The sequence below is a fragment of the Aricia agestis genome, chromosome 3 (genome assembly GCF_905147365.1).
Source record: "Aricia agestis chromosome 3, ilAriAges1.1, whole genome shotgun sequence".
NCBI classification, from domain to species: Eukaryota; Metazoa; Arthropoda; class Insecta; order Lepidoptera; family Lycaenidae; genus Aricia; species Aricia agestis.
This window is the reverse complement of record NC_056408.1, coordinates 17,458,574-17,486,404: the sequence shown is the minus strand read 5'-3', so window position 1 is coordinate 17,486,404 and position 27,831 is coordinate 17,458,574. Positions and strand designations below refer to the sequence as shown.

At 35.3% G+C, this 27,831-nt stretch overlaps 2 protein-coding genes across 3 annotated transcripts; one reads left to right on the top strand and one right to left on the bottom strand.

The window, feature by feature from the left end:
* Nucleotides 1-4,608: 4,608 nt before the first annotated feature.
* Nucleotides 4,609-6,778, bottom strand: LOC121725576 (putative Dol-P-Glc:Glc(2)Man(9)GlcNAc(2)-PP-Dol alpha-1,2-glucosyltransferase). 2 transcript variants are annotated; one of them, XM_042112596.1, is made up of 2 exons: nucleotides 6,618-6,778; nucleotides 4,609-6,468 (listed from the first exon to the last, which is right to left on the bottom strand). In XM_042112596.1, the coding sequence occupies exon 2, from the start codon at nucleotides 6,463-6,465 to the stop codon at nucleotides 5,023-5,025; it is 1,443 nt and encodes a 480-aa protein (XP_041968530.1). In that variant the 5' UTR covers nucleotides 6,466-6,468; nucleotides 6,618-6,778; the 3' UTR covers nucleotides 4,609-5,022. The 2 variants fall into 2 exon arrangements, with proteins under 2 accessions (XP_041968530.1, XP_041968531.1); XM_042112597.1 differs by having other exon boundaries at nucleotides 6,629-6,778.
* Nucleotides 6,779-7,583: 805 nt separating this feature from the next.
* On the top strand, nucleotides 7,584-27,732 carry LOC121725571. Its single transcript, XM_042112586.1, has 13 exons — nucleotides 7,584-7,844; nucleotides 7,932-8,091; nucleotides 8,601-10,006; nucleotides 10,301-10,437; nucleotides 10,847-10,977; nucleotides 11,318-11,419; nucleotides 11,865-11,991; nucleotides 13,387-13,525; nucleotides 14,588-14,747; nucleotides 15,163-15,277; nucleotides 24,547-24,669; nucleotides 25,611-25,822; nucleotides 26,271-27,732. Exons 1-13 carry the CDS (start codon nucleotides 7,684-7,686, stop codon nucleotides 27,714-27,716), a joined length of 4,419 nt encoding a protein of 1,472 aa, XP_041968520.1. The 5' UTR covers nucleotides 7,584-7,683; the 3' UTR covers nucleotides 27,717-27,732.
* Nucleotides 27,733-27,831: the final 99 nt, after the last annotated feature.

Sequence of the window (27,831 nt, the reverse complement as noted above, 5' to 3'; positions counted from 1 at the left end):
TTCATTTTCTTAAACTTAAAATTGTCACTACTGTTTCTAAGTTTAAATATAATTTAATTTAAATGTTAAATAATTTCCTATAATATTATATTATTACTCGCAAGCATCATAGATTGTATTAATTATACTGAAATATGTTAATACATACTTGTACATGCCTGAAACTAATAACCCCCCCTTGCAAGTTGATTAAAAACCAAGGATTTAGGGGAAATGAAAAAACAACACAGAAAATCAAAGGTTGCGGATTTTTTTTCGCATTTTATATAAACATTCGACAGGTTTTTTTTATAAAGTTTATTTACAATTGACTAAAATAGGTGTCATTTTGTTTGACAACTTTTTGCCATCTTGTTGGTAGGGACACGATCCCATTGCTATAAAAATTTTGGGGCTTCTGATGAAAAAACTGCGACAAGTGGTTTTGGCAGTCCTCTTGTGATGTCAACCTGATACTGCCTAAGGAATCCTGCAGCGATTGAAACAGGTGGAAATCTGAAGGTGCAAGGTCAGGACTATACGGCGGATGCATTAACACCTCCCAGCTAAACTCCCGTATTCACACGCCTTTATTTATGTGGCCTTCTTTTTTAATCCTTTTTAGGGTACAAATACTGACATCTGAAAATATGTTCATAAATAAAGTTAGCATTCAATAGAAGGTTGCTTTCAGGTATTTCTTTTGTAACGTTAGGGTCTTACCGGTCTAAGAAGAAATCTCATCAGGGAACTGATTTTGTCTTTAAACACTCTTCTTGGAACATAATATCACATAATTTATTTATGCTTGATATTTTAACTTGCATAACTGAATCCTTTGCATCATTCATGTCACCTGCAAAACAATAAATTCAATTACATGATAAATAATAATGATTTTAATTAATTGTAATTGAAAGTATCAAAATCTTTTACCTGTACTTGGGATATTTCATGTAAACAATCTTGTTTTTGTTTAAAAATTGCATCCTTTTCACTTCTTTTGTTCGTATTTACTAATCATAGCTAAAAGCAGTTTTCGCAAATCTCTTTTCAAAGTTTTCATCACTTTTAAATTAGAAAATCACGTAAACCACAGAAATATTTTTCACTTTGACACATAAATAACAGATGCTATAGGTGACACTGACGTTAATGACAGTGTTACCATAATCAGTTTTGGGATAAAAAGCCAGTCTCATCTTTCGCTAGCCAGACTCTAACCTTTGAATCGTCAGTGCTTTATATGGAAGCTGCTTTGGGGTAAACGTAAACATCCCCTAGGCCCTATCTTAATCTGACAGATCCGATGACATTTCAATATTCGAAAATAACTTTTTTTACTCACCACGTGAGAAATCTGATTTCTATACCATGACTATACACACGTCGGAAGCCTATACAAGCTTAATCTGACACGTTCGAGCTTGTCGCGAAATCCCCACTTCCCCTCCCTAACTACTAGCTAGGTAAAGTAGGGCGCCGTGACAAAATATTGTGACATGCAACCGCGCCACAGGCTGAAAAAGATTGGGAACCCCTGGTGTAGCGTAAATATTTGTGTAACCTTTTTTATAAGTAATATTGAATGTTTGTGATAATAATTGTTGTTGCTAAAGTAACTATTAATTATTAAATATAGAATGTATATTTATATTGACGTATATTATAATGCTTTAAAGTATTATTTAAACTACATTCCTTCCTGAAGATATAACTGTATTTAGTTAAGTCATAGTAAAAGGAGGGGAAATAAGTTATCTTCATACAAAGGCACCGCGCGCGGCTTGTATGTGTGCGCCATAGTATCAATGCGTCGCCACGTACGGCACACACGCATTGATGCTATGGCTCACACATAGAAGCCGCGCGTGGTGCCTTTGTATGAAGATAACTTACTTCCCCTCCTTTTACTGTGGTTAAATGTAAGAATGTACTTACTTAATTATTAAATGTTCCAACCATTTCCAACCAAGTGTTGTGAACACCATATTTTTAAACACAATTTACCTATCAGTAAAATAAAATAGAACATAGGTACAAGTACTTATACATAATACAACGTGTCATTTTAGTGGTTGATCTCTTGCAGCAGAACGAGTTACCTATAAATAATAACTACCGAATCATGCAATTTTTTTTTTAATAAAAAATATTTTGTATGACGTATTATGGTAACTTTATGCCGATAGGTACGAGCGGCTGCTATGACCCGGCCGCATTTTATTTATGATTTGAATAAAAAAACTTCACAAATATATTATACTACTAAGATATAGATATAGATCATTTTACTGCGGAAAAACAACCATTAATATGTCACGTAGTAGATACCTATACTGTAAGAAAAGTGTTGACTATCGCTTTAAATTATCTATCTACTGATAATTTTATAAGTTAGAAGGCATGTTTATAATTATTAGTAAGTACTCGAATATGTACTCGGGATAGATTGCGGCGTTGGCGGCTACACCGCGACGACAGCAAATAAGCAATATGTAACTGCCAGCGCGACTATCAAATAAATCATTACATATCTACATTTGCTTGTAATCTTGCCGTGTAGCCGCCAAGTTGCGGTAGGTTCTATCGTACCCGCAACTCTGCCTTAAATAAATCAAGTTAATAAAGACGTAAAAACTAAGAAAAACAATAAACCTTTTTCAACATGGCGGGTGACACGGTAGCCGTGTCATCTACTTCTATGGCGTATGACACGGCTCACGTGTCACGAGAAAATTGTATGCCGCCACGACTGAAAGTCTTCAAAAAGGTGCGCCGCATTGAATCGGTTAAGCGAGGAGTGGAGCACCATGGGGTTTAGTGGGTAGACTACGTAGGAGTCCCACATACCCCGGCCGATATCCCCAATTTGCCGGGGTAAAAAAAAGCCACCAAACCACGCATTCGGGCGCATACAAATTCAGCCTTAGAGAAACAAAATGCAGTCCCACGAGGCTGTTTTGGCGCGTGGCCTTACTTAGAACTGCCGCCGCCCACGCCATACTCAGTCACATCCATACTAATATTATAAATGCGAGAGTGTGTCTGTCTGTCCGTATGTTACCTCATCACGCCTAAACCGCTGAACCGATTTTGCTGAAATTTGGCACAGAGATACTTTGAGTCCCGGGAAAGGACAGGTACATTTATCCCGGAAAATGTAGTTTCCGCGCGATAAACTAATTTTGGCGCAACAGAGTTGCGGGCGTCATCTAGTAAGATATAATTGTCACACAAACTATTGTCAATATTGTCCCAGTAAGGGCCAAGCCACAACACTGCGTCGTATCGCAAAAACAATCATTGAAAAGCAATGTAGTTTTTTGCAATGCGACGTCGCAACGCAGTCTTGTGGCCTGGCCCTATCATGTGGCACCTGGCCGTATTTAAAATATATACTTTTATTACTCACTTATAGCTCTAAACTACGATTACTCACTGGTCTCATTTTGTGAAAGTGCTGTTCTTGTCAGTCACATGTCACACTCCCATGGCAATATAGTCAACGTGCCAAAACATTCTTGTTTGTGGCAGTACATAAATCTATACAGGGTGTAACAAAAATAAGTGATAATACTTTAGGGTGTGTACGTGTTCCTTGTAGAGAGTTCACTGTGAAAGTAGCAGCGCTGAAAGACCAAAATTTTTTTTCACTTTTGTATGGGGAAACTCGTGAGGCTCAGGCCCTTGCCCATACAAGAGTGAAATTTTTTTTTCGTCTTTCAGAGCTGCTACCTTCACAGTGCACTCTCTACAAGGAACACGTACACACCCTTAAGTATTATCACTTATTTTTGTTACACCCTGTATATTATAGGTAATATTATTTATGATTTGCATTGAGTGTTCACAGTTCAAAAATGGCAGTTAAAATTTTGGCAAAATAGATTTCGTGTTGTTTTTTATTTTTATGTTATTTACCATAATATACTTATACTTAGGTTGTACTTAATTTATGCTTATTGGCTGTGTAATTCCAAATTTTATAATTTGCTTGTCATGCTCTAAAGTTCCTGTTTTTAACGATTTTGCTTAAGGTTTTTTACCATTGTTAAATTGTATTAAGTATTAAGCTTATGATGCTATTTATTAATACCTAAAAAAATATTCTTTATTAATGTCATAATCTTTTTATTGCTTGATAACATTTTATTTCGTTTTTTTATATCAAGTTTAAAATAAACATAAGATTTATCTGACCAAGTTTATTATTATTTTTAATAATATAATTGCATCAAGCACTATTTTTTTGCCGTCATTTGCATTAAAACTGTGAGGAATGTTAATAAACAATAATTATTGTGAACGATCTGGACTGGACTGTATTACATAGTACATGCATAATATTTTCAGCCACCATGTTTATTTTTAGGTCATTTAAATATTTTTATATGTAACCTATTTATTGTAATCGTGAAATAAAAACTATGAATGTTTAATATGATTTTCAATCCCGTTCCAGTTTTAAATGTTTTTGATTCTAAATTGGCGATTAAAATCAATCACTATAACATAAAACAAGTAAGATTTGGTATTTATAAATACACAATGCAAATAATAAGAATATTTTATTTTGAATTCATGTATTTAAAAAATATTACAATTACAGAAAAATTAAATTTGATTCACATATCACATAAAATTATACAAAATATTAATAAATTAGTCTTTGAACATTTATATCCTACGACACATCAAACATTGACTTACAATCAACAATTTATTTTATTACATTGGCATTGCATTAGCATTTTTAAAAAATGCAATTTAATTGTTACAATATCAATAATAACATTATTAAGGAATATTGGAGCTGGTGGCAATGTAGGTCTTTGATACAGAAGAAATATTATAGTTTGCAAATGAATCAAAGGGCCAAGAACTTTAATATTAATTACGGACCATTCGGTCACTGCCACCACTGCCAATTCTAATTTATAAATAAAATTACTGGGAATTTTAAATTTTAAACAATAGAAAAAAACTTAACTGTACTTTCATTGCTTAAAAATACTTCATTTTTCATCACAAAAATAAAAATTACCAAATAATTCTTTGTGCTTCTACAAAATCAGTCCATATAATTTCTTTTGTGAAGAATATGTATAATGTCACAATGTTCAATAATACATACAAAATAAACTCAAAAACAACAATCCTAAATGACGGTCTTATAAATCTTAATCTTAAAACTATGTATGGGACTAGAAAGTATCTTAAATCCACTAACTTTTGAAGACCTAAGACCACCGAAGCACAAACCGAATATGGTAAAAGGAAGGATATACAGTTCTGGTCTTTCAAATTATCGTACAGACTGAAGATCAGGAATATGTAAGCTGGAATTGTTGCATATATAGCATAATCATACTTTCCAAACCAACGATTCCATATGTAAAAGACATAGTGACGATTGTCAGCTAATAAATATGGATGAACAGTGGTATTGAAATGCACAATTATCGCCACGATAATTCCGAGCAGCAAAGCGAGAAGTTTGTTACTGAAAATTAACTTCATTGTTGATATTAGTTTAGCAATAACATACGGCAAGCCAAACACTCCATAAAAGAGCAAAAAGTACAGTACCTGGGGCAAATGAATAGTTGGTTTATGTGCTTCCTTATCCCCAACAACAATTGAGCCATTTATAAACATGAAAACAGCAAAGACCGATAATACTAGACACTGCTGCATAATAACACATGAGTCTTGATATGTAACAAACTTTGAAACCGTGAGGAAACTTGTTGTCACATGGTATTTCAAAGCTACAAAGGCATCATATAATCCATAATATCTTTTTAACTTTGACGAGTCTATATCTCTTGCGATAGGAGATCTTTTGCTAACTTTGGCTCTCGTGAGATATGAATTGCCATACACCCTGGAACTCCTTATGAGGATATCTAATAACTTATGCCCCAGAACCATCCCCACCCACACAATATTAGTTTGTCTCATGATAACACTACATAGACCAAATATAAAAATGAAGATTTTGCTTCTGTTATTGAGGCATAATCGTGAATAAATTAACAAAAACGTCAAGGACAGGGTATCAGTGTAGTAGACATGAGAAAAGAAGTACAGAGGAGGCAAAATTGCAAGATTGACAGCTTGTAACACAATTTTAAATTGACTTTCAGTATTATTACCATAAATGAATTTCAGTATAGATGAAAAAATTGCAAGATTTAGACATGAAGCAATTAAATTGACAAATCTTAAGTTGTAAGAATTACATTCTAAGTACATGCCTATCGGTGCGCTGAGTAGGTAAAGACCAGGAAGAGTTGTTATTTTGGGGTCCCAGTGACTGAAGTTTCCATTGCAGTATGTTAGGCCTTGTGGAATATGGAACAACTCGTCCACAACAATCAAAATAGTTTCATATATTTTATCAAAAACTATCTTGGATATCACGTAGTAGACTCCCACAGTGGACAGTAGTATAAAATAGTATTTTGTTGATAGTTTCATTTTCTGTAAAGAGAAACTAAAGTAAGAACTTGTTTAGAAACGGAGATCGACAGATTGAACAAAAAACTAAGAAGTTTAACATCATTTTATATAATTTAATCACAAAAATATAGGATTGCACTTTTGGTCAATCAACACCAAGTTATACTTACAGCTTAAGAACATCCTATTCCTGAATATATTACAGTGTGCGTAGGTAACGTTTATTACGTCTGTTAGATACTATAAACACATTAAAATTTTATTTTAATCACATAGAAGCACATAAAAGTATTCAAAGTATTTTTCAATATTTTCGATGGCGGCAATCAGCATTCGGCATTTTTGACATATAAAAAAATATTGACAAGACATTTTTTTTTTTATATCTATGTCAAAGCAGTCAAAGACCAAAGTCCAAAGATTTGATTTCATAGTATAATCATTTGTCAATTTGATTATGTATATTGTATCCTGGACAAATTATTTTTGTTTTTCCAGTGGAACAGTATTATCGTAGTTTTATTTTATTTTTTCTTTTCTATTTTTCAAAACGTTAAGCTTTTATAAGTTTGTGCGTTTTATGATGATATGCGTGACACATTATAATTGACAATAGTAGGGAAGTTACCTAACAAAAATTAATCGATAGTTTAAAAATATCGAATCACTTCGTAAAGGAATTGCAATCGAAATTATCGATTTCGTACTGACATTTCAGTGGTGCCGGCGATTTAAGATGGCCGCCCTTTTTTATCGATTTGATTTCGATTCAACAGAGTCAATCTCTATTGACATAAGTTCCGTTTCATGCATATTATGACATTTTTCAAATGTTTTCGTAACAATAATTTTATACTCCTATTTCACAGTTAATATTTATAATTTTTATTAATAAGTTAGCATTTAGCATCTTTTCATTTTTATTCATTTACAATTAAAGGAAACATATTTTGTTTTTGCAGATGGAATATAATTTATTACATTTTGTTTTTTTTGTTTTCTTGTAAAAAAAAACCGTAGCAAGGAATATGAGAAGTATCACCCATATGACATATCATCATAAAACGCACATAACTATAAAATTTAAATGACATATTTTGCAAACACGTGTCACGTACCTACGCGGTACGTCTTTAAAAAAAAGAAACGTCATTTTCCAACCGTCAACGGTATTTTGATTTTTCAAATGCATTAAGCAATACAAAATGTGATGAAACAAAATATTTATACCATAAAATGGAAGCAAATAAGCTTTTAATGAAACTAAAAGCTCGTGGAGTTGAAAGTGACGACACTGACTTAGTGAAAGTTTACGCTCAATATAAGGATATAATTAGCACCTTACCTTCCAAGGACAGGACACCGTTTTCTTTGAATATTTTGTGTATTTTATGCAGGTAACTTATTTTTGTAGATATGAAAACAAGACAGGTTACACATTTTTTCAGGAACCAGTGTAATGTAAATCTTAATCCATTTTTCAGAAACATTGAGAGGGTGCCATCATGGAGCAAAACTGTGAAGGACAAGGAACTTCTTATGTTGACAATAGAGTGTGTGAGAGAAGCCCGAGGGCTGGAAGGTGCAGATGAAGCTAAGGCACTGGCATATGTGTTCCACATACACAGGCACATCATTAGGAAGGTGTGCAATTATTTATTATTTAATTGTGGAAAAATCAGACACTTTTATTTTGTGTGCTGAAGGCAAGTCAAGTAGCCCTGATGTCACTGCGACCCTTGAGGATCTATTGTGAGTCCTTCGCATTAGAGTTCCGTCCAAAACCCAATGCTGCTTATAAATTGAACTATGTGGTTGGTGCCACGAATTTCCTCTGTGGATGAGTATTCATAGCGACCAAGGTGCCTGTTTCTACTCTGTAGTAGAGCAGGACAGTCAAGAAGAAGGTGTATAGGTGTCTAGTCCTCCTCCTCGCAGAGGAGACACAATAGCTAATATCTATTGTTATCGCCGGTGACCACTTGGGCTTTGAGGCATTAATGCATAACGCATTCAGAGCAGCAGCAAATGTGATCTGCTGTTGAAATTTTTAGCTTTGGTTGTGTGTCTGTCCATGGCATGTAGCTCCCAATTATGTGGTTCTTATCCAGTTTCTGTTTGATAAAAGTGTTCATTAAAGTTTTTTGTTCCAGGGTTCAAATGCTCCTCCAGAACTCCTCCTCAAGTTGTCTTACATGCCATTTGAAAAGAAGAAATTGATAAAAGAATATTTTAAGACATATTGGAACATTGTTGCCGATAGAATCACATACATAGAAAGATTAAAAACAAAATTATCCGTCGCCAAACTCTTGCCGGCTCTCTCACAAGACATTTTAAAAATTATCAATATATTTGAAGTAACACAGTTTTGCTCGAATGTCCTTTCCTATGTTGTTAAAAAGATGTATTTAATTTTTACTGACTCACCCAAAGAATTGAATGTTATATACCAAAATATTTTCCAATGTTTATCCAAGACTGAAGTAGAAAACTTTAAAACCTTATCCAACGAATTTACTATAGACTTGTATTATAAGTTTAGTGATTGTCTTTGTGTCGTTATAGAGAATGCATCAAAAATGAAATACAAAGAATTATATTTAGAAAATTTTGTACAGACATGTATATATGTGTTAGGTCATAGAAAGGATTTGTATGCTTGCTTTCAAAAGTTCTATTTGAGTTCATTCTGCTGTTTATTCAAGGAAAAGTCGAATGTTAGTGAAATTATGTTTTATAATCTCATCGATTTAAGCACATCAAGCGAAAATGAAAGCTACACTGAAGCAATGAAAGCGACCTATCCATTTTTATCTCAGTTGATAAGAATTTATATTGAGAGTGAAAAATTTAAGCAGAATGTTTCATCTGTAAAAGGATGTTTAGAGTTTATACTGTTTTTATTAGAGAAATTAAAAGATACAACACAGCTCTTGAAATGTGACGGATGTATCTTTAAGTCTGGTTTACATGATGCCCTCCGAGTATCATTTTTAACTAAATCTTTCATAACAAACGTGAACACAGAACATCTCGAGTCTATGCTACCCACTTACTATCTGATAGTAGAAAAACAGTACAAAATATTAGAGGAGTTAAAAGAAATGGGTTGTCCAAATTATTCTAAATGTTTCAAAAAATTACAAGCGGACATACACAACACCGCTATCTCGCTTCATCCCATGAAACAATGTGAATTTTCAATTAAACTATTCAATATATATTTGAAAAATGAAATAAGAGGACCAAAGGAAAGTTTAGACAGGAAGAGCATAAGCAGGGCTTTTTATAACAAAGGAATAAGTGAGCTGGATATGCAGTTGCCGGAGGAAGCTATGAAAAGTGCTTACTTGAGTATGATTTTCGCCTTGCCCGAATCTTTGAGTGCACAAAAGTATATGGATCTAGTGAATAACATTAAGTCTATGAATAGTTCGGAGGACGGAGGAAAGTTTGACAAGTTGAGATGTATGACGAGCTTAGATGTGTGTAAGGAAATCCTTAGTGATGAGCGACATGAACACTTGAAGCCGGTTATTCAAGATGTTAAGTTTTGGTAAGAAACTTTTAAATACTGGAATTTATATAGTATCCATAAATGAATAAAAATGTACTTATTATGTATGCAATATGCATACTTTAAATCACCAGCAATATGATGAGAAAAAGTTTAATTGTTTGTGTGGGTTTAGTAGGCACCAAAACTAGATCGACTTTTATGTAGTTTGGCTCAAACATAGAGTAGACTATGTATTTTGCTGTGGTCTACGCTGCTGCTTATTATTGCGACCATTTGTAAGGGTTTGCACTTTGCCAAATTTCTAATAGTTATAGTGCTCATCTTTTTTAGCCAACTATTGCTGTACGAACACAGAATGTACATGCAGCACTGGCCGTCTGTGAAACCAATATCTGGCGTTTGCAAATCTGTATGTCATCTTCTAGAACTACGGGAGAAAAGGGCAGACAGAGAAAAGTGGATTACAGGTAAAATAACTTTTAAGTGCTTTAGACTGTATTCACATTACGTCGCGAGCCGCGCGACTCTCTTTTGTATAGAAGTCGCGCGTCTGCAGCGCTGCTGCCGCACTGCTTCAGCCTTAGGGGATGAGGCTGTAAATTGGTCTGACTGTGACTTAGTGTAGTATAAAACTAAGAAACAGCACGTTTATCTGTGCATACATGATTACGTGTGTGCGCGCATGCTTCTTTTATTGGTTAAATTAATTGTTATTACTGGCCGTTTGTGTCCCACTGCTGGGCAAAGGGCCTCCCCTCTTTCCTTCCACAAGTAACCTTTGCTGTGTTTCGCCATTCTTTATCTACAGCGGCTAGTTGGTCGCGCCACCTAGTTAAATTTATTTGTTATATTTAATTAAATATTTGTCATTTCCAGAAGAAAAGAGGGAGTACATCTTGGAAGCGCTGTACGAAATTATATTGGACGCCACTAGAATAAGGAGCTTCGATGTTGACATATTCAAAGAGGTGGTTGTTCAGCTGCTGGAGAGATTTGAGCAGGAACCGGTAAGTCACCGGATTTATAGATAGGCCGTATAGAGCGTGGCCTAGGGGCGGTAGCATCCTAGGGGAGGAGGGACGTCTTAGGGGGCGGCAGATTTCGTATATGGGTCGGCGGAAATAAAGAATCCGTTTATCGCGCGAGAACCGTATATTTTTTCGGGATAAAAAGTATCCTATGTCCTTTTCCGGGACTCAATTATCTTGTTTTGCGCGAAGAGCTAAGAGACAGACAGACAGACACACTTTCGCATTTATAATATTAGTATGGATAGGTATAGATAATAGACATAAGATACTATTGTCTATTAGAAGCCTACATTTAAAATCCATATTACTGTTCCAGCCGCACACTATAGACCACAAACTTGTGAATGCGGTTGTGATGTTTATGAAGGCGGAAATGGACCTTAGTGCTATGGCCGAAGAACATGACTGGAATACCGACGTAAGTGTTTACGAAAACGGCTGCAAGTTGTTATTTGTATACTTTTAAACGTTTTGACAAACTCTGTGGCTCAATGGTTGAGTGTGTGGGAACTCAAGCCAGTGGTCATGGGTTCAAGAGAAACAAAAAGTTTTCGATTTTCCCGGGCCCTGGATGTGTATAAAATATGTGTAATAACTTAATAAGTATGATATAAATACCATATGATATGAATAAAAATCTTAAATATATAGATTATAGTATAAAAGTATTAAATATATTTCCGTTGTCTGGTACGCGTAAAACAAGTCCATAAATATTCTAATTGCAACAGAAGTAGGTATGTAAGTGCATTTTCTGACGACGCGGTAGAGTCTATACTGCTAATCGCATTTGAGTTTGACCAATCATTCAATCAATCAATTACCTGCAATGTGTCATCCATATCAACATTTTGATATTCCAGGTTACAATATTAGACCCAGATAAAGACGAAACAGACCGGACCTTGGAGTTAGAACATAAAGCGCTGGAGTACGCGATAAAAGGCGTCGAATACATGACAGCTATACACGGAGAAATTAACAAATGTAGTGAGTAAAGCCAGTAATCACTATATTATTTTTGTTAGTACTAAGGTTGAAGACGAAAGGCCGTACTCGTAGACATTTAGGAATTACTTAACTTTAGCAAAAAAAAGTCTGAAGTGTGATTGTAATATAAAAAAAAATCTCGCTATAGAGAAACAAAGGCCTGAGCAAGAGGGATGTCACTATCAGTAACACTGCGTGGTAAAAAGAGACGTGTGATACATGACAGCAGCACTCTTTTTTTGACGTCCAGTCGGCACGTGCCGCACGTTGACAATTCAATCTCATAGAAATCATGTTCAATCATGCTTGTGTGTGTATACGTAAGTACACATATTTTCACACAGATGTAAACCAATTTCGGTTTCATTTGACAGCTCGAGATTGTAGCTCTATTCCGCTAGGTATATTAACTTTATGGTTGCGCCGAAATTCGGTTATCGCGCGGGAACCGTACATTTTTTCCAGGAAAAAAGTATTCTATATCCTTTCCCAGCACTTAAAGTAACTCCGTACCAAATTTCTCGCAAAATCGGTAGAGTAGTTTGGGTGTGAAGAGGTAACAAACAGACAGACAGACACACTTCCGTATTTATAATATTAGTATGGATGTTACCGCGACTTGCGCGTTTTTATGCGTAAGTCGCGGCAAAACAGATTTCAAAGGCTTTTTACCATTTGAAATCTGTTTGTATTTAAGTATACTACGAATAATAAAAACTAGGAAATGTAACTCCCATACTTACTTCAACCATTTTGAATTTGGTCCCTTTTAGCACCCTAAAATATTATGGCAATAGCAACGAAACACTAACACTCAAATTTACGAAATAAAAAATAATAAAAAACTAGGCATTTGCATCCGCAGTGGATGATTTATACAGTATTTTCAGAGCGAAGTAACCACTCCTTAAATACTGTAATGCCTGGGACAAGATTTAAATGTCCGTATGGTTGCCCAAGCACATACGACATTCTCGCAACATAGTCGGCCTAGTCCAGAGGAAAGAACTAGTCAATACGTCTGGGACCAACCATGTGCGGATTTCCTCACGATGTTTTCCTTCACCGTACGAGCGTCCGTATTATGTACAAACTTGAGATCAGAAAATATCTCATTGGTACACGCCTCCACCCGGGATCGAACCTGCACCCTCTAGGAGTGCGAACTAAAGGTCTACCCATTAGGCCACGGACGCTCCCTACGAAATAAAGCCGTTGATATTGTCACTTCTATACTCACACAAAATTGTGTACAAAATACATGCATAAAGTATGCATGTATTCGGGTCACATTTTGTAGACTCGTGGACAAATTTTTGGACACAGTTACTCTTCATTAGTTTTTATTATTCGTAGTAAATATAAAAAAGAAAATTATTGGTCGTAATCCCACAGGCACCGTGTCGAGATACTTCACGACGGCGCTGCAGGTGTGTGCGGCGGTCGTGCAGGAGCTGCTGTACCTAGAGAGGGCCGTGTGCGCGCTGCAGCTCGCATACATCTGTTGCGACATGGCCAGAATCGCCAACTACGGGTAATTAAAACATTACTCACAGTGGCGGCCTATTGCGAGGCCCCGGGCGGAAGGTCTATACGTGGGAGAGCCATGCTTCGGCATGAATGGGCCGGCTCGACCGGAGAAATACCACGTTCTCACAGAAAACCGGCGTGAAACAGCGCTTGCGCTGTGTTTCGCCGAGTGAGTGAGTTTACCGGAGGCCCAATCCCCTACCCTATTCCCTTTCCTACCCTCCCCTATTCCCTTTCCTACCCTCCCCTATTCCCTTCCCTTCCCATCCCTACCCTCCCCTATTACCCTATTCCCTCTTCAAAGGCCGGCAACGCACCTGCAGCTCTTCTGATGCTGCGAGTGTCCATGGGCGACGGAAGTTGCTTTCCATCAGGTGACCCGTTTGCTCGTTTGCCCCCTTATTTCATAAAAAAAAAAAAAAAAAAAAAGGTCTTTGCGAGGCCCTAGGCTGGGCGGCAGGTCTTTGCGAGACCCTTTGTCTTACGAAAAAATACCTTGCGAGGCCCCTGCAAGAGCGAGGCCCCTGCAAGAGCGAGGCCCCGGGCGATTGCCCTGTTCGCCACCCCCTAGGGCCGCCACTAACTATTCACTAATATTCGTGTTCGCAATAAGCCACTAAACCAAATGTCCAATATCTTACTTAAATTAACTATTATTCTGATGAAAAACGCGCATGTATTTTTACAAATCCTCGAAGCTTGTGCGTGGAGTAAACTATAAAAATTATGTTACAAGGTCTTAACTAGATGTAGCTCGCAACTTGGTTCCGTTGAAAAAACGCATAGAAACCGTTCAATGTACCGCCATTTTTCGAAAATGCACTATAAAGCCTGATGTATTTTCTACCTCACCGAAATCATTTAAGCGGTTTAGGTCCAATTCCACCAACGTCTGTTAGTGTTAACGCCTTGTTAAAATGTCATGTCTTCTCTTTCATTAATACGAAAAACAAAAGAGGTAACATGATACTAATTCGAGCATTAACTTTAACAGTCGTTGGTGAAATTGGGCCTAAAGCTTAAAAAGGTATAAGACAGACGGACATTTCAATAACCTCATTTCCAGGGCTGGTTACCTTCGCAACGCTGGCGTTATCATCAGCCAGGCGGAGAAGAGATCGCCGTTCGTGGATGGGTTGATAGCTGCGGGTATCCGGTACATACCCGAGCTGATGAAGACGAACGCGACCGTTGGTGTCCCACTGGTCTACATCTGTGAAGTTGCGGTAAGTCAAATATATTTTAGCTTTTCGTTTTGTCGCTGCATGAAAACTCATGTTATGCCCGAGAGTCGACATTTTATTGATTATAAGATTGTCCCTTATTACATTCTAGATATTACCTAATGGCCGTTCCCAATATTCAATAAATCTCTGGTTTGACATACAATGATACAACCGATCGCAGCTAACATTGAATTGACATAAAAAATATATTATGTCTCTAATATCTAATGTGAGCTATTCCTATCTCTAGTAGGGCAAAACTTGAGATAGATCAAATATTGGGAACGGCCGTTAGTCCTTACTAAAAAAGACTGTGCAATAAAAAATGAATACACTGTAATTTTTTGACTTTGTCTTTTGACTAATCTATCAGACTAAACATAAAGATTTTGCGTGATATACTGTTTGTTCTCAGATGTATAATCACAAGTGTGGCAACATTGGCTCCGCGGCCAGGATGGTGCAAGCTGTGCAGGCGAAAGTTCTGCACTTCTACCAGAATGTCGAAAGGAAAGAATATAACTGTGACAGTAAGTATTCATTGTATGTAGAAGTACCATAAGGGTGAGTTGCACCAACTTACTTTAACTATAACTTTAACCATAACAAAATGTCAAATGAACTGTCAAATCCCTAGTAAAAGTCCATAATGGACACCATAGACTTAATATATACTGTCCTATAGACCACCTGACAACTCGAAAATGCGTGACCATTTTCGATCTGTCAATGTGTGCGTGTGCTAGTGATGTATATTTTACTGTCGATAGTATAGTATTTTGCTATCGATAGTTTAGTCCGTTCGAGTTATTTTACCTGAGTTTCTATAAGAAATAAATAATATGCAACTTTGACAGATTTGTATTTCAAATTAGATATCATAAATTTTAATTGGCAAAAAAAGGTGACGATTGAAAAGTAGATACACATTTTCTTTTGGAATGATTTTTCAATCGTCGGATATGTTATGACATGAGGTTCTTATAGGGGTAAATAATATACACTTAACACATTATTATTAATTTATTGTGCACTTGACAGCTGTCAAGTGCACAATAAACAAGTCCTCATAGATCTAATCGATTAAAAATTATTAAAACTGTGCTAAAAACTCCAAATTCTGATTAGGAAAAGTGCTGATAACCTATTATCTACCATAAATTGTTGTCTTCAAGAAATAATCACTGGAAGGCGAAACAGCTGTAAGTAGAACAGTTGCGATTACTATGAATATAATACAGGAATATACTTAACCGAAAGTTTCACAAAATAGAAATAATAGTTATAGAAAACCAATTGTGAAACTAACCTGATCGCTTGACATCCAATTCGACTATAATTCATCATCTTAACACAACTCACCAGATATATATACATAGCTATATTAAACATTACATTCCGCATTTTGAGTTACCGTCGAAATAAGCTATTATTTACAATTTGAAATAAATAAAAACGAATATTATAATCAAAAATTGACACAAACAAAATATTGTATGGTACCTACTGAAGTGACATTGATACAAAATGACGGATGACATTTGAATTGACGTTTGGTAACAACCATAGACAATACATATTACTTTTTATTTTATACATACTCCGAAGGAGCAAAGACCACTGTGTATCAAGTCGAACAATAAATTGATCAACCATAAATATCATGGAAAATAGCTTTTGTTACGTGACCCAAAGACAAAAAACAAGATGTACCTCACTGCAAAACATCTATAGTGAAATAAATGACGAAGAAAATATGTCTACAAGCACTCTAGACCTTAGTGGAATAAGCGTGCCTAATCCATCGAAAGACTGCACATACCTAGAAGATTTAAAGAGACAAATAATATATTTAGAAATACAATTACAATCAGCACATACAGAAATAGAGAATAAAATATTGGAAAACAATGATTTAAAACAAAAATTAGACCAAGCTGCTAAGCAGCTAGCAGTATATAAATCCCTACTAAAAGATAACCAAACTTCACTAGAAAAATCATTAAATAACTTGACTCCAATTTCCACGAAATTCCAAACACCTCTATCAACTAGAATGGGAAGTAAACGAAAAAATAGACTTAAAACACCAAGAGACCCTCTCAAAACCAACAAAGATAATATGAACTTTGTAAAAAAGAATATTGTATTTACTGAACCTCAACCAGAATATACAGAAAATAAGATAATAGAAAATACTCAAGCAGACGACATTTTCACCCATACTAAGCGGATTAATAGAAATAATTCCACCACGAGGAAAGAAAAACAAATCATGCCTAAATCATTTGACACGAAAAAGGAACATAAATATCAGCAAAAAGTCACTATATATGGAGATCAACAATGGACAGGACTAAGTGACATAATTAGAACGAATAGGTTAGGAAAATGGAACGACATTTATAAAGTAACGGGTTTTATAAAACCTCACGCTCTAGCAACACAGATTCTCAAGATAAGTCAGGACGTTGTAAGCAGTTTTACTGAACTAGACTATATTATCATAGGAATAGGAGCTAATGAAACTAACCACTACTCTTTAAAACACAATCTTACCAGTATGCTCAATAAACTAAGTAATACTAATGTCATTTTGCTGCCTGTCATACAGAATAAGTATGTTAGTGTAAAACAACTTAACAGTAGAATTGAACTAGCTGCACGTAATTTTTCCAATGTTAAGATAATTAAATTAAATAATACTAGTATTCATAACAATCTTCGAGAGATCAGTACAAAAATAAATCTTGAAATAGATGCGATGGACTATGAAAAAACATATATATGCGGTAAAAAATGTAAGCCATATAAATTGCTAAATACCAGCAACGTTATACGTAATATTAAAGGTACAATACTATATTATTTTAAAAAACAAACAAAAAAAAGAGAAGAGATACCTGAAACTAATAAAAACAAAATAACTTATTATTTTAAAAAAATATGTAAAAAAGAAAACAATATTTCTGATAAAAAAATAATTAAAATAAAAGACAATAAAAATAAAATCACACATTACTTCGAACCCATTAATGACAAAAATAATACAAGTAAAAATAATTCGATAATAAACAAGAAACATTTTTTATAACTGATGATAAGAATTTTAATATGACATTATTTCATCAAAATATTGCTGGAATTTTAAATAAGATGGATATCTTGCAAGTAGTTCTAGATACTACACTTAAGCCAAACCTTGGTGATATTCAAATTATATGCCTAACCGAAACATTCATGAAAAAAGGATTAGAAGGCAATCTTAGGGTAGATGATTATAAACTTGCAACTTGCTTCTCACGCCATGCACAAAAAAGGGGTGGATCATGTATTCTCTTAAGAAATTATTTAAACTACAAAGAACTCGATATAACCAAAAAAATTTCTAAAGAACGCGAATTCGAATGTTGCGGTATTGAACTACTTGACTACAATGTGATAATTATTTGTATTTATAGAACACCTGACTCTAATACGAAAGTTTTTCTTAACTCCCTTGACCTACTACTAACACATTTAAATAACAAAACTAACAAGAAAATAATTGCATGCGGTGATTGGAACATAAATGTACTAAAGGAAACAAATGATGTCAAAAATTTAAAAAATATTCTACTAAACCACAATATAAAGATAAATATTAACTTACCTACTCGAGGTTTTTCCTCTATAGACCAAATAGCAAGTAACATTGACATATACAAAACAGATATACACCACTTGGCACTCTCCGACCATGAGACGGGCCAGACAATAAGGTTTAAAGCCGATAATAACAAGAAGACTAGAGTTAATAGAAATGACTTCTACTTCATAAAAAAACGGGACTTTAGTAAGGATAACATTCGTAAATTTTTAAATTGTCTTCAAAAACTTACCTTTACAGAAGTGTATAATAGCACAAACTGTGAAGAGGCATTTAAATCCTTCTACGATGAATACAAACTATTCTACTATTTATGTTTTCCAGAAATAAATGTAAAAATTTGTAAAAGTTCCACACACAAACGTTGGTTAACTAAAGGCATCAAAAAATCATGCACAACAAAAAGAACACTATATTTTAAGTATGCCCATGATGCCTTACATAAAAATTATTTGAGAAACAAATATCTTCACTACTCTAAAATCTTAAAACAATGTATACACACAGCACAAAAAAAACAAAACAGTTACTTTATTAGAACATCAAAAAATAAATGCAAGGCTACATGGACAATTATTAATAAAAATGCTAACAATAAAAATAATAAACATAACATTGAATCAATAATTAATAAAGACAAACTTTATACAAATCCCCTAGAAATAGTAGAATTATTCAATAATTATTACATTGACATTGAAAATCAAATAAAAAACAATAATACTAATAATAATAATTTACATAATAAAAATGACATTAACGTATCTATGACTAATAATATTAATACAACTAACATTGACATTCCGAACACTATATATCTATCACCACTAGTACCTAATGACATCTATAAAATTATAATGTCTCTAAACAATACTAAATCAAGCGGATATGATGATATCAACACAAAAAGCTTAAAACTCTCGGCAAAATACATAAGTGCACCTCTTTCCCATATAATAAACTTGTCGTTTGAGCAGGGACACTTCCCAAGTCAGATGAAGAAGTCAGTTGTAAAGCCCATTTATAAAAAAGGAGACTTAAAAGACATGTCAAACTATCGACCCATTACGATGATACCTGTTATTTCTAAAATTTTCGAGCGGGCCATGCAAATTAAATTAGTCTCGTATTTAAACCGCAATAGTATCCTAAGCAAACAACAATTTGGCTTTACGAAAGGTAGTTCCACAGCTTTAGCATGTTTTTCCCTAGTAAAGGAAATAACAGAAGCTCTTGATAAAAATGAACACATAGCAGCCGTGCTTTTGGATATGAGCAAAGCCTTTGACCTTGTCAATCACGATCTGCTTTTAAAAAAAATACAAAAATACGGGATTAGAGGCAACGCGTTTAACTGGTTTAGGTCATATCTAAAAAACAGGTCGCAATGTATAGAAATAACAAATATTATTAATCATAAGACTGTCAAACACCGTTCTAAATACAAAATGAATAAAGGTGGCGTCCCACAAGGGAGTATCTTAGGCCCAATACTATTTCTTTTATATATAAATGAATTGCCAGATGTCACTGATCACAGTTGTTATATGTTTGCAGACGACACAACCTTATTAATTAAGTCTACCAAAGATAAAATCAAATTTGAAATTAAACGTGAACTGGACAAAATTACTAAATGGCTCAATCAAAATTATTTACATATTAATATTGATAAAACTACTATAATTAAATTTCACAATTCAATTGATACTGATGACATACATAATATAAATAATAATAATTCTTATAATTCAATCAAATGCGTGCCCTCGGCGTCATTCTTAGGGATCACACTTGATAAAAAGTTAAAATGGAAAGACCATATAAAAAAGGTGTGTGATAAATTAAATAGCTATGTCTTTGCTTTAAGGAGAATAAGTCATACTGTATCACAAGAGGCTGCACTTACAGCATATCACGGATATGTAGCGTCTATTCTTAAGTACGGTCTTGTTTTATGGGGGAACTCACCAGATATAAATAATGCATTCCTAGCACAAAAAAAAATGTATTCGGGCGATGGCAAAAGCGGAATACCTGGCTCCCTGTAGGCCGCTTTTTAAGGAATATAAGATACTGCCACTAGCTTGTCAATATATACTTGATACATGCATATTCGTTAAAAAACACAGCCATCTATTTGAGACAAACAAAAATCTAAAAGTAAATAAGTATGTAAGTAGGGATTGCAATAAATACTATATACCTCGACACAAAAAACAATTGTATAGTGAGAATAGCTACTGTATGTCGGTAACAATTTTTAATCGATTGCCTAAAGACATAAAAAATATCTCCGTAACAAATAAATTCAAAAAAATATTATTTGATTGGTTGCTGGACAAATGCTTCTATAGCAATAAGGAATATTTTGAACATTTTAATAATGTAAGAAAATTTAACTTAAAATAATTAGATAAATGTATTAGATAATTTAATATGTAATAATTTTGTAATAACTAATAAATAGTCAATAATTATACCTGAATTAAATTTAATCATACTTACTGACATTTGTGTATTAATTATCGTAAAATTGTAATTGTTATTTCAAATGTAATTGACTAATAATTGACAGAATTTATCTGCAATAAGCCGAGTGATAATTTTATTAATCATAACAATGGAATGAATAATTAAGTGACATATTATATTGTATTAAAATTGGACATTAGTAATTGATATTTAATTAAGTAAATTGACTAAATGACTATAATAATTTTAAGGATGTTGAGTGTTTATTTTAAGTAATTGTATTATTGATTGGTTAAAATAACATTTCCACACCTCATTGAGGTAGAAATTGTAAACGCGTTATAGACCTAAGAACATCATTGTAAATGACAATTTCTTGGAAATAAAGGATATGAATATGAATATGAATATAAAGTTACTTATTTATAACTCAGGTAAAATCTATCTGGTAAATCAGTCCTTACATTGAAAGTAAATTTAATCATACTTACTGACATTTGTGTATTAATTATCGTAAAATTGTAATTGTTATTTCAAATGTAATTGACTAATAATTGACAGAATTTATCTGCAATAAGCCGAGTGATAATTTTATTAATCATAACAATGGAATGAATAATTAAGTGACATATTATATTGTATTAAAATTGGACATTAGTAATTGATATTTAATTAAGTAAATTGACTAAATGACTATAATAATTTTAAGGATGTTGAGTGTTTATTTTAAGTAATTGTATTATTGATTGGTTAAAATGATTAAATTTAAACTTTAAATTTTAGTAGTAAGTCCTAAATATGTAGTAAATAATTATTTTATTTTCTTAAGTTTATGTTACCAGCAGGGACATAAATCTAACATTTCCACACCTCATTGAGGTAGAAATTGTAAACGCGTTATAGACCTAAGAACATCATTGTAAATGACAATTTCTTGGAAATAAAGGATATGAATATGAATATGAATATAAAGTTACTTATTTATAACTCAGGTAAAATCTATCTGGTAAATCAGTCCTTACATTGAAAGTAAACGTTGAAAGTAAACAACACACATAGTATATTATATTTTATTCTTAAATTAAATACATATTATAAAATATTATAATATTTTTATTACAATTATTTTGAACCGACTTCCAAACAGGAGGAGTCTAGACGTTCGCCTGTGGATATATTTTTTATGTATGTTCAACGATTACTCCGCCGTTTATGAACCGATTTTCAAATTTTTTCTTTTGTTGTACATTGTATTGTTCCGAGTAGGTATCATGTTCACAAAAGTGGTGGTCTGGTGATGGAAACAATGAGAAATCGAGGTGACTCCTTGATATTCAAATGGGAACATATGGTCCCAGAAAACGTTCAAAATCTTTCGATTAATAAATTTAAAAAAGTAGTCAAAGAACGTTTTGTGCCAAAGCCAAAATGATTTCATAAACGATGGCACATCTTGGGAGTAGAATGCTGAATGACTGCTTGCAAGGCTACTTCTACATGACTTACAATTATTATGTATCTATCTATGTTTACATTGTATAATTTTTAGTTACAGCATTGTACATTTTATTTTAAAAGATTATTTTTTTTCTCACTTTTTTTGGTAAAAAGTGGGCCCCGTGCGAGTTTCTTACGCCGGTTCTTCTCGTCGGCTTATTTCCCGAACCGGTGGTAGGCACCATGTATTCTGAAAATATATTTTATTTTAGATTTGTTCAGAAATAAAGCAATTTTGATTTTGATTTTTTAAAACACCAACTGTAAGTATAGAAAACCTTAAGGACAGCTAAAAAGAGTAAAATTATTATTTTTAAACAAAAAATTAAAACCTAGTTCCAAGGTAATGATAATAGTAATATTATACTTAAATGAACTAAAAAGTATTAAATAATTATTATTCTGTACTCAGTATTAATTCTGTTCTCAATCTTCATTATTTTGCAATCGGTACCAGCTAACCTAATCGCCAGTTCTCTGACAGAATAGGTATAACAGCAACTTATATACTTAGGACTGGTACCGACTTCAAAATTATGAAGATTGAGTACAGAATAAGGATTATTTAATACTTTTTAGTTCATATAAGTATAATCTTAAATGAACTAAAAAGCATTAATTGCTTATAATTGCTTATTTTTAATAATTGCTTCAGTAACAAGTGCAACAGTATGTCAAACTTACTGGCACAAATAAAGATGGGATAGCTCCTTTAACCAAAATAGTATTTATTCTAATTTTTCTTTAAAAATTTTCAATGAAATGTTTGCTACATGTTGTTGAATTTTTCTTTCGATTCCAACCAACACGCCCAATTAATTTCAGCCATTTTCCTCTTATTAGAGGATCTTGAGGGAATCTGTAAAACAAATGATTATGATATATAAATATAAACCTTCCTCTAGTTTTAGAGTCACTCTATATTATAGTAGTTATATTATATTAGCTATATTATACTATACTATATTATATTAGTTAAAATAAGATAATATGTCCTTTTTAGTCCGGCCGCACATTTTCCGAATTTCTGATCACAAAAATTCGGACGCCCCGCCCCGCTCATACATTTTGACACGTCAGAAATTCTTTTAGTATGATGGGTCTACAACAAAATGTATGAACAGAGTGCGTTCCGCCGGGCGTCCGAATTTTTCTGATCAGAAATTTCGGATAATGTGCGGCCGGGCTTAAGGTGATAAATATAATGGTAAATGATTTTTATTTTAGATTTATGTTATTGTAAAATATCTATAAGCATATCGATAAATTTGATTCAAGCACTAGCGTATATGTAAAAAATTTTGATGAAAAAATTTTCTTCAAAATTTGTGTAATATAGGAACAATAGTACCTTCAGTTACACAAAATATGAAAGTAAAAGGGAGGATTCACAATATTTTATTTGAAATAGAGAACTAAAGACCAGAATATAGCAAAAATAAACACATCGTAGCAATTAGGACATGAAGATTAATTACGGGTGAAATGTATATTTTTCAGGATTATTCCTATGATTTACACTGCAATCACTCACAGCACAAGTTATTATTGTTATATATAAAAGTATTTGTTGAAAATAACATACGATTTAAATAATAAATTGCAAATACGAAAGGGCATAAAAACGATTGACGACTTTTGACGACCTGTCAAATAAAAGTTGTTACAATTTTCATTAGACTGCCTCTCTCTTTTCATCTTGTTATAATTCCATAAAGGATTTTCTTCTCTCTCGCACTCTTTGTTGGTCTTTAGCATTATAGGTTTATGATGGACACCATATTTGACTATAACCTTAACCTTAACTATAACTACGCCTTTGGTGCAACCCACCCTAAACATTTTGCACATATTCTTTATTTCATAAGGTCAGCACATGTGTACCTTTGCACATGTATATTTTTTAACAAAATCGGGTAATATTAAGATTAGTACTTGAATTTATAAGTGAGAAATGGCAGTCAAGTTACAAAACGCAATATTTTTTTACATGGAAGACGTTCAGAAACTACTGGATTAATTTTATTGCTTAAAAATAATATTTTGTTCTTGTATATCAAAAACTTTTTCCAATAATAAAAAAAAACAGACAAGGACAATTAATATTGTATAGCTAATGCATAATTAACATGTTTTTATTTTTATTAGGAAGGATGTAATGCTAATTGAAAATTTCAGTGGACCTAGCCGTAGGGCGGTTAATGGAGGCGCAGACGCAGCTGTGTGCGTCGCGCGACGCGCCGTCCGCGCTCAGCGCCGCCACCGCGCTGCAACGACACTACCTCGCTTCTCACGCTTATGGTATAATATGACGTTAAAATATTATTTTATTTTAGTAGTTTTTTTTTTATGAAATAAGGAGGCAAACGAGCAAACGGGTCACCTGATGGAAAGCAACTGCCGTCGCCCATGGACACTCGCAGCGAGTTGAACGCCTCCGTGGTCTAGTGGTACAGAGCGCGGCTCTTGACTCGGAGGTCGTGGGTTCGATTCCCGCGTTGGAAGCATGTTATTTCCAAGTTTGGTTAGGACAATGCAGGCTGATCACCTGATTGTCTGACAAGTAAGATGATCCATGCGTCGGATGGGCATGTAAAAAGTCGGTCCTGCGCCTGATCTCTCGCCAGTCGTGTCGGTCTGCCGTCCCACTGGGTTATGAGAGTAAAGGAATAGAGAGTGCTCTTGTGTACTACTGCGCACACACTTGGGCACTATAAAATTACTCCTGCGTAGCTGGCCTGGTTTCAATGAAACCGGCCACCGTCACCGAAACCGGTGTGGGAGCTATTTTTACACTCGCAAATTCAGAAGAGCTGTAGGTGCGTTGCTGGCCTTTTAAGAGGGAATAGGGTAATAGGGGACGGTAGGGATGGGAAGGGAAGGGAATAGGGGAGGGTAGGGAAGGGAATCGGGTAGGGGATTGGGCCTCCGGTAAACTCACTCACTCGGCGAAACACAGCGTAAGCGCTGTTTCACGCCGGTTTTCTGTGAGAACTTGGTATTTCTCCGGTCGAGCCGGCCCATTCGTGCCGAAGCATGGCTCTCCAACGTCGATACTTGCATATTAATTTGTTATAATGTAAATGAAATGATTTAAATATTAATTGTATTTGTTGCTTAAATTTTGAAAGCCAATACATTTTATTAGCAAAAAAACTGATATGAAATTGGATTTATGGCTTTGTATGATTTAGAACATATTTTTTATGTTTTTACCTAAGGCAGTAATAATAATTATATAGGCGCGGGTTGGAGTACGCGTCACCTTCTCACGTGCGCGGTGCGGTCGCGCGGCATCGTCGCGGCGACACGCTGCGTGCGACTGTCGCGGGCGCTGCAGCTGTGGCGCCGCGCTCGTGCTGCTGCCGCCGCCGCGCTGCCGCTCGCGCCCGCTGCAGCTGCTGCGCGCTTACACGCTGCTCTCACGCACACACATCACGGTTCTGCCGCCCAGGTAACTAGCAGATGGACACAATAGTCCATCCCGACGAGTTCAAAGTACGTTACGTATATATCGCAATTTATTTAGCTGAGTGTTATGCCAAAGTTCTTTTACCACAGATTTTTGACAACGATTACACGGTCAGTTTGGCATCAGTTCAGTCCATCGTTTGGTCAGAATGACCTAACCGTTTGACTGACGGCTTATCATTTCTTTATTAGGTACTTTTCAGCCATCATTCTGGCGTCAGTCTCAGATTGATGGACTAAACTGATGTCACACTGAGCGCGTGACGTTGTTTTAGAATAACTATTATTTTCAGTTCTATGATTTATTTTTTATTATTTATTTTATGATGTTATTTTTTAATATTTATTTCGGTCATCACGGGCCCACATTTAGTGATGTTTTTGACAAGTTTTGGTCTGTTATTTTACAGGAGCCCATTTTTTGTTTACAGACTAGGATAGACAACCGTTTGAGGTTTATAGCCGGTCAGCAGCCGTCGAGCGTGATACCGGAGGGCGGCGCGGCGTTCGAGTACACGCCGCAGCTGCAGCAGCACGAGACGATGCTGTTCTGCATCTGCGGCCTGAGCCCAGCGCAACCCGCGCGCCGCGTGTCCGCGCACGTGACGCAACAGTTCCTGAGCCACGCCTCCTGCGCCTGCCCCGCCTGCGCCACGCCCGCCCCCGCCCTCCTCACCTGCGAGTTTGAAGCGCTCGAGGCCTCCATGTACTACCGCGCCAAGGAGTTCCATATCGCCAGAAACTACTACGACGGCGCCACCGAAACCTTCGAACTCGCCAAACTGAAGCTCGAAGATATATTCAGAAACTACAGGGGCAAGTTCAATAATGAAATCTGCGATGTCCTCCGAGTTTCGTATGAGAAGGAGTACAGAAATATGGAAATGGAATTCCTGATAGAGCTGTCGTTCTTTGAGCTGTCGCAGAACAATATCGACCGGGCGAACGAGAATTTCGTCAAAATACACGAGCTGCTCGCCGAAAACGCCTCCGACGAGTACGTCGCGAACGAAATTTCGAATCTGATGGTCACCGCGGCGAAATTGAGGAACGATAGAAAGATAAAGAGACACCCCGACGCCGACTTCGAAGAGCCGATACCGCCGGTCGAGGTCCGCACTCCGGAAAGTAAACTGGTGCAGAAAATGGAGACCGATCTCAAAATAAAGGCGGACGAGGTGCCCAAGCGGCTCAAAGTTATCAAGATGAATTTAGACGCGGCCGAGGAGTCGGATTCCGAGGCGGAGAAGGAGTTCAAGGTGCCGGTGCCCAAGCCGATCAAGATAGAGGACATGACGCCGAAGCCGAAAGCGAGGCCGAAGTTGCAGGCTATAGGGCAGGAGACGCCGAAGACGCCGCAAATATTTTATACGCCGGCGCAGGCCACGCCCGGCGAACAGTTCTTTACTCCGATGACGTCCATAAAGACTTATTCCAGGAGAATAGTTAAGAATTTAGAGAGTGAGTTCCTAACACCGAAAGCAGCTCAGATGACACAGAACTACATGCGGGAGACGGCCAGAAAACGATCTGCGGTGGAAACACCATTGGCGACTAGAACGGAGAAGTCTGCGACTAAGTCAGAAAAATTGGTGACTAAGTCGGAGCAGTTGGCGACCAAGCCGGAGAAGTTAGTGACTAAATCCGAGGAGTTGATTAAAGCAGATAAATTGGAGACTCTATCAAAAAAATTGGCGACTAAATCTCTTAAATCGGTAACTAAAACAGAAAAATTAGACACTAAATCTGGAAAATTGGCGACGAAATCAGAGAAGTTGACAAAACCAGATAAGAAAGCGTTGATTCGAGCCACCAGTCCGGGCAAACTGGAGGAGAGGCCGGCGACTCGGTCGAGGAGGAAGGTAAATGATAAATAAACAATAATTAATTTTATGTAGTGTTTTTATTTTTTATTTATTACTAGATTTATTGCTTGGAATGTCACGCAGAATTCATCTCTATCTTTCGTCTATCTGTCAGTTCTCTTCACGC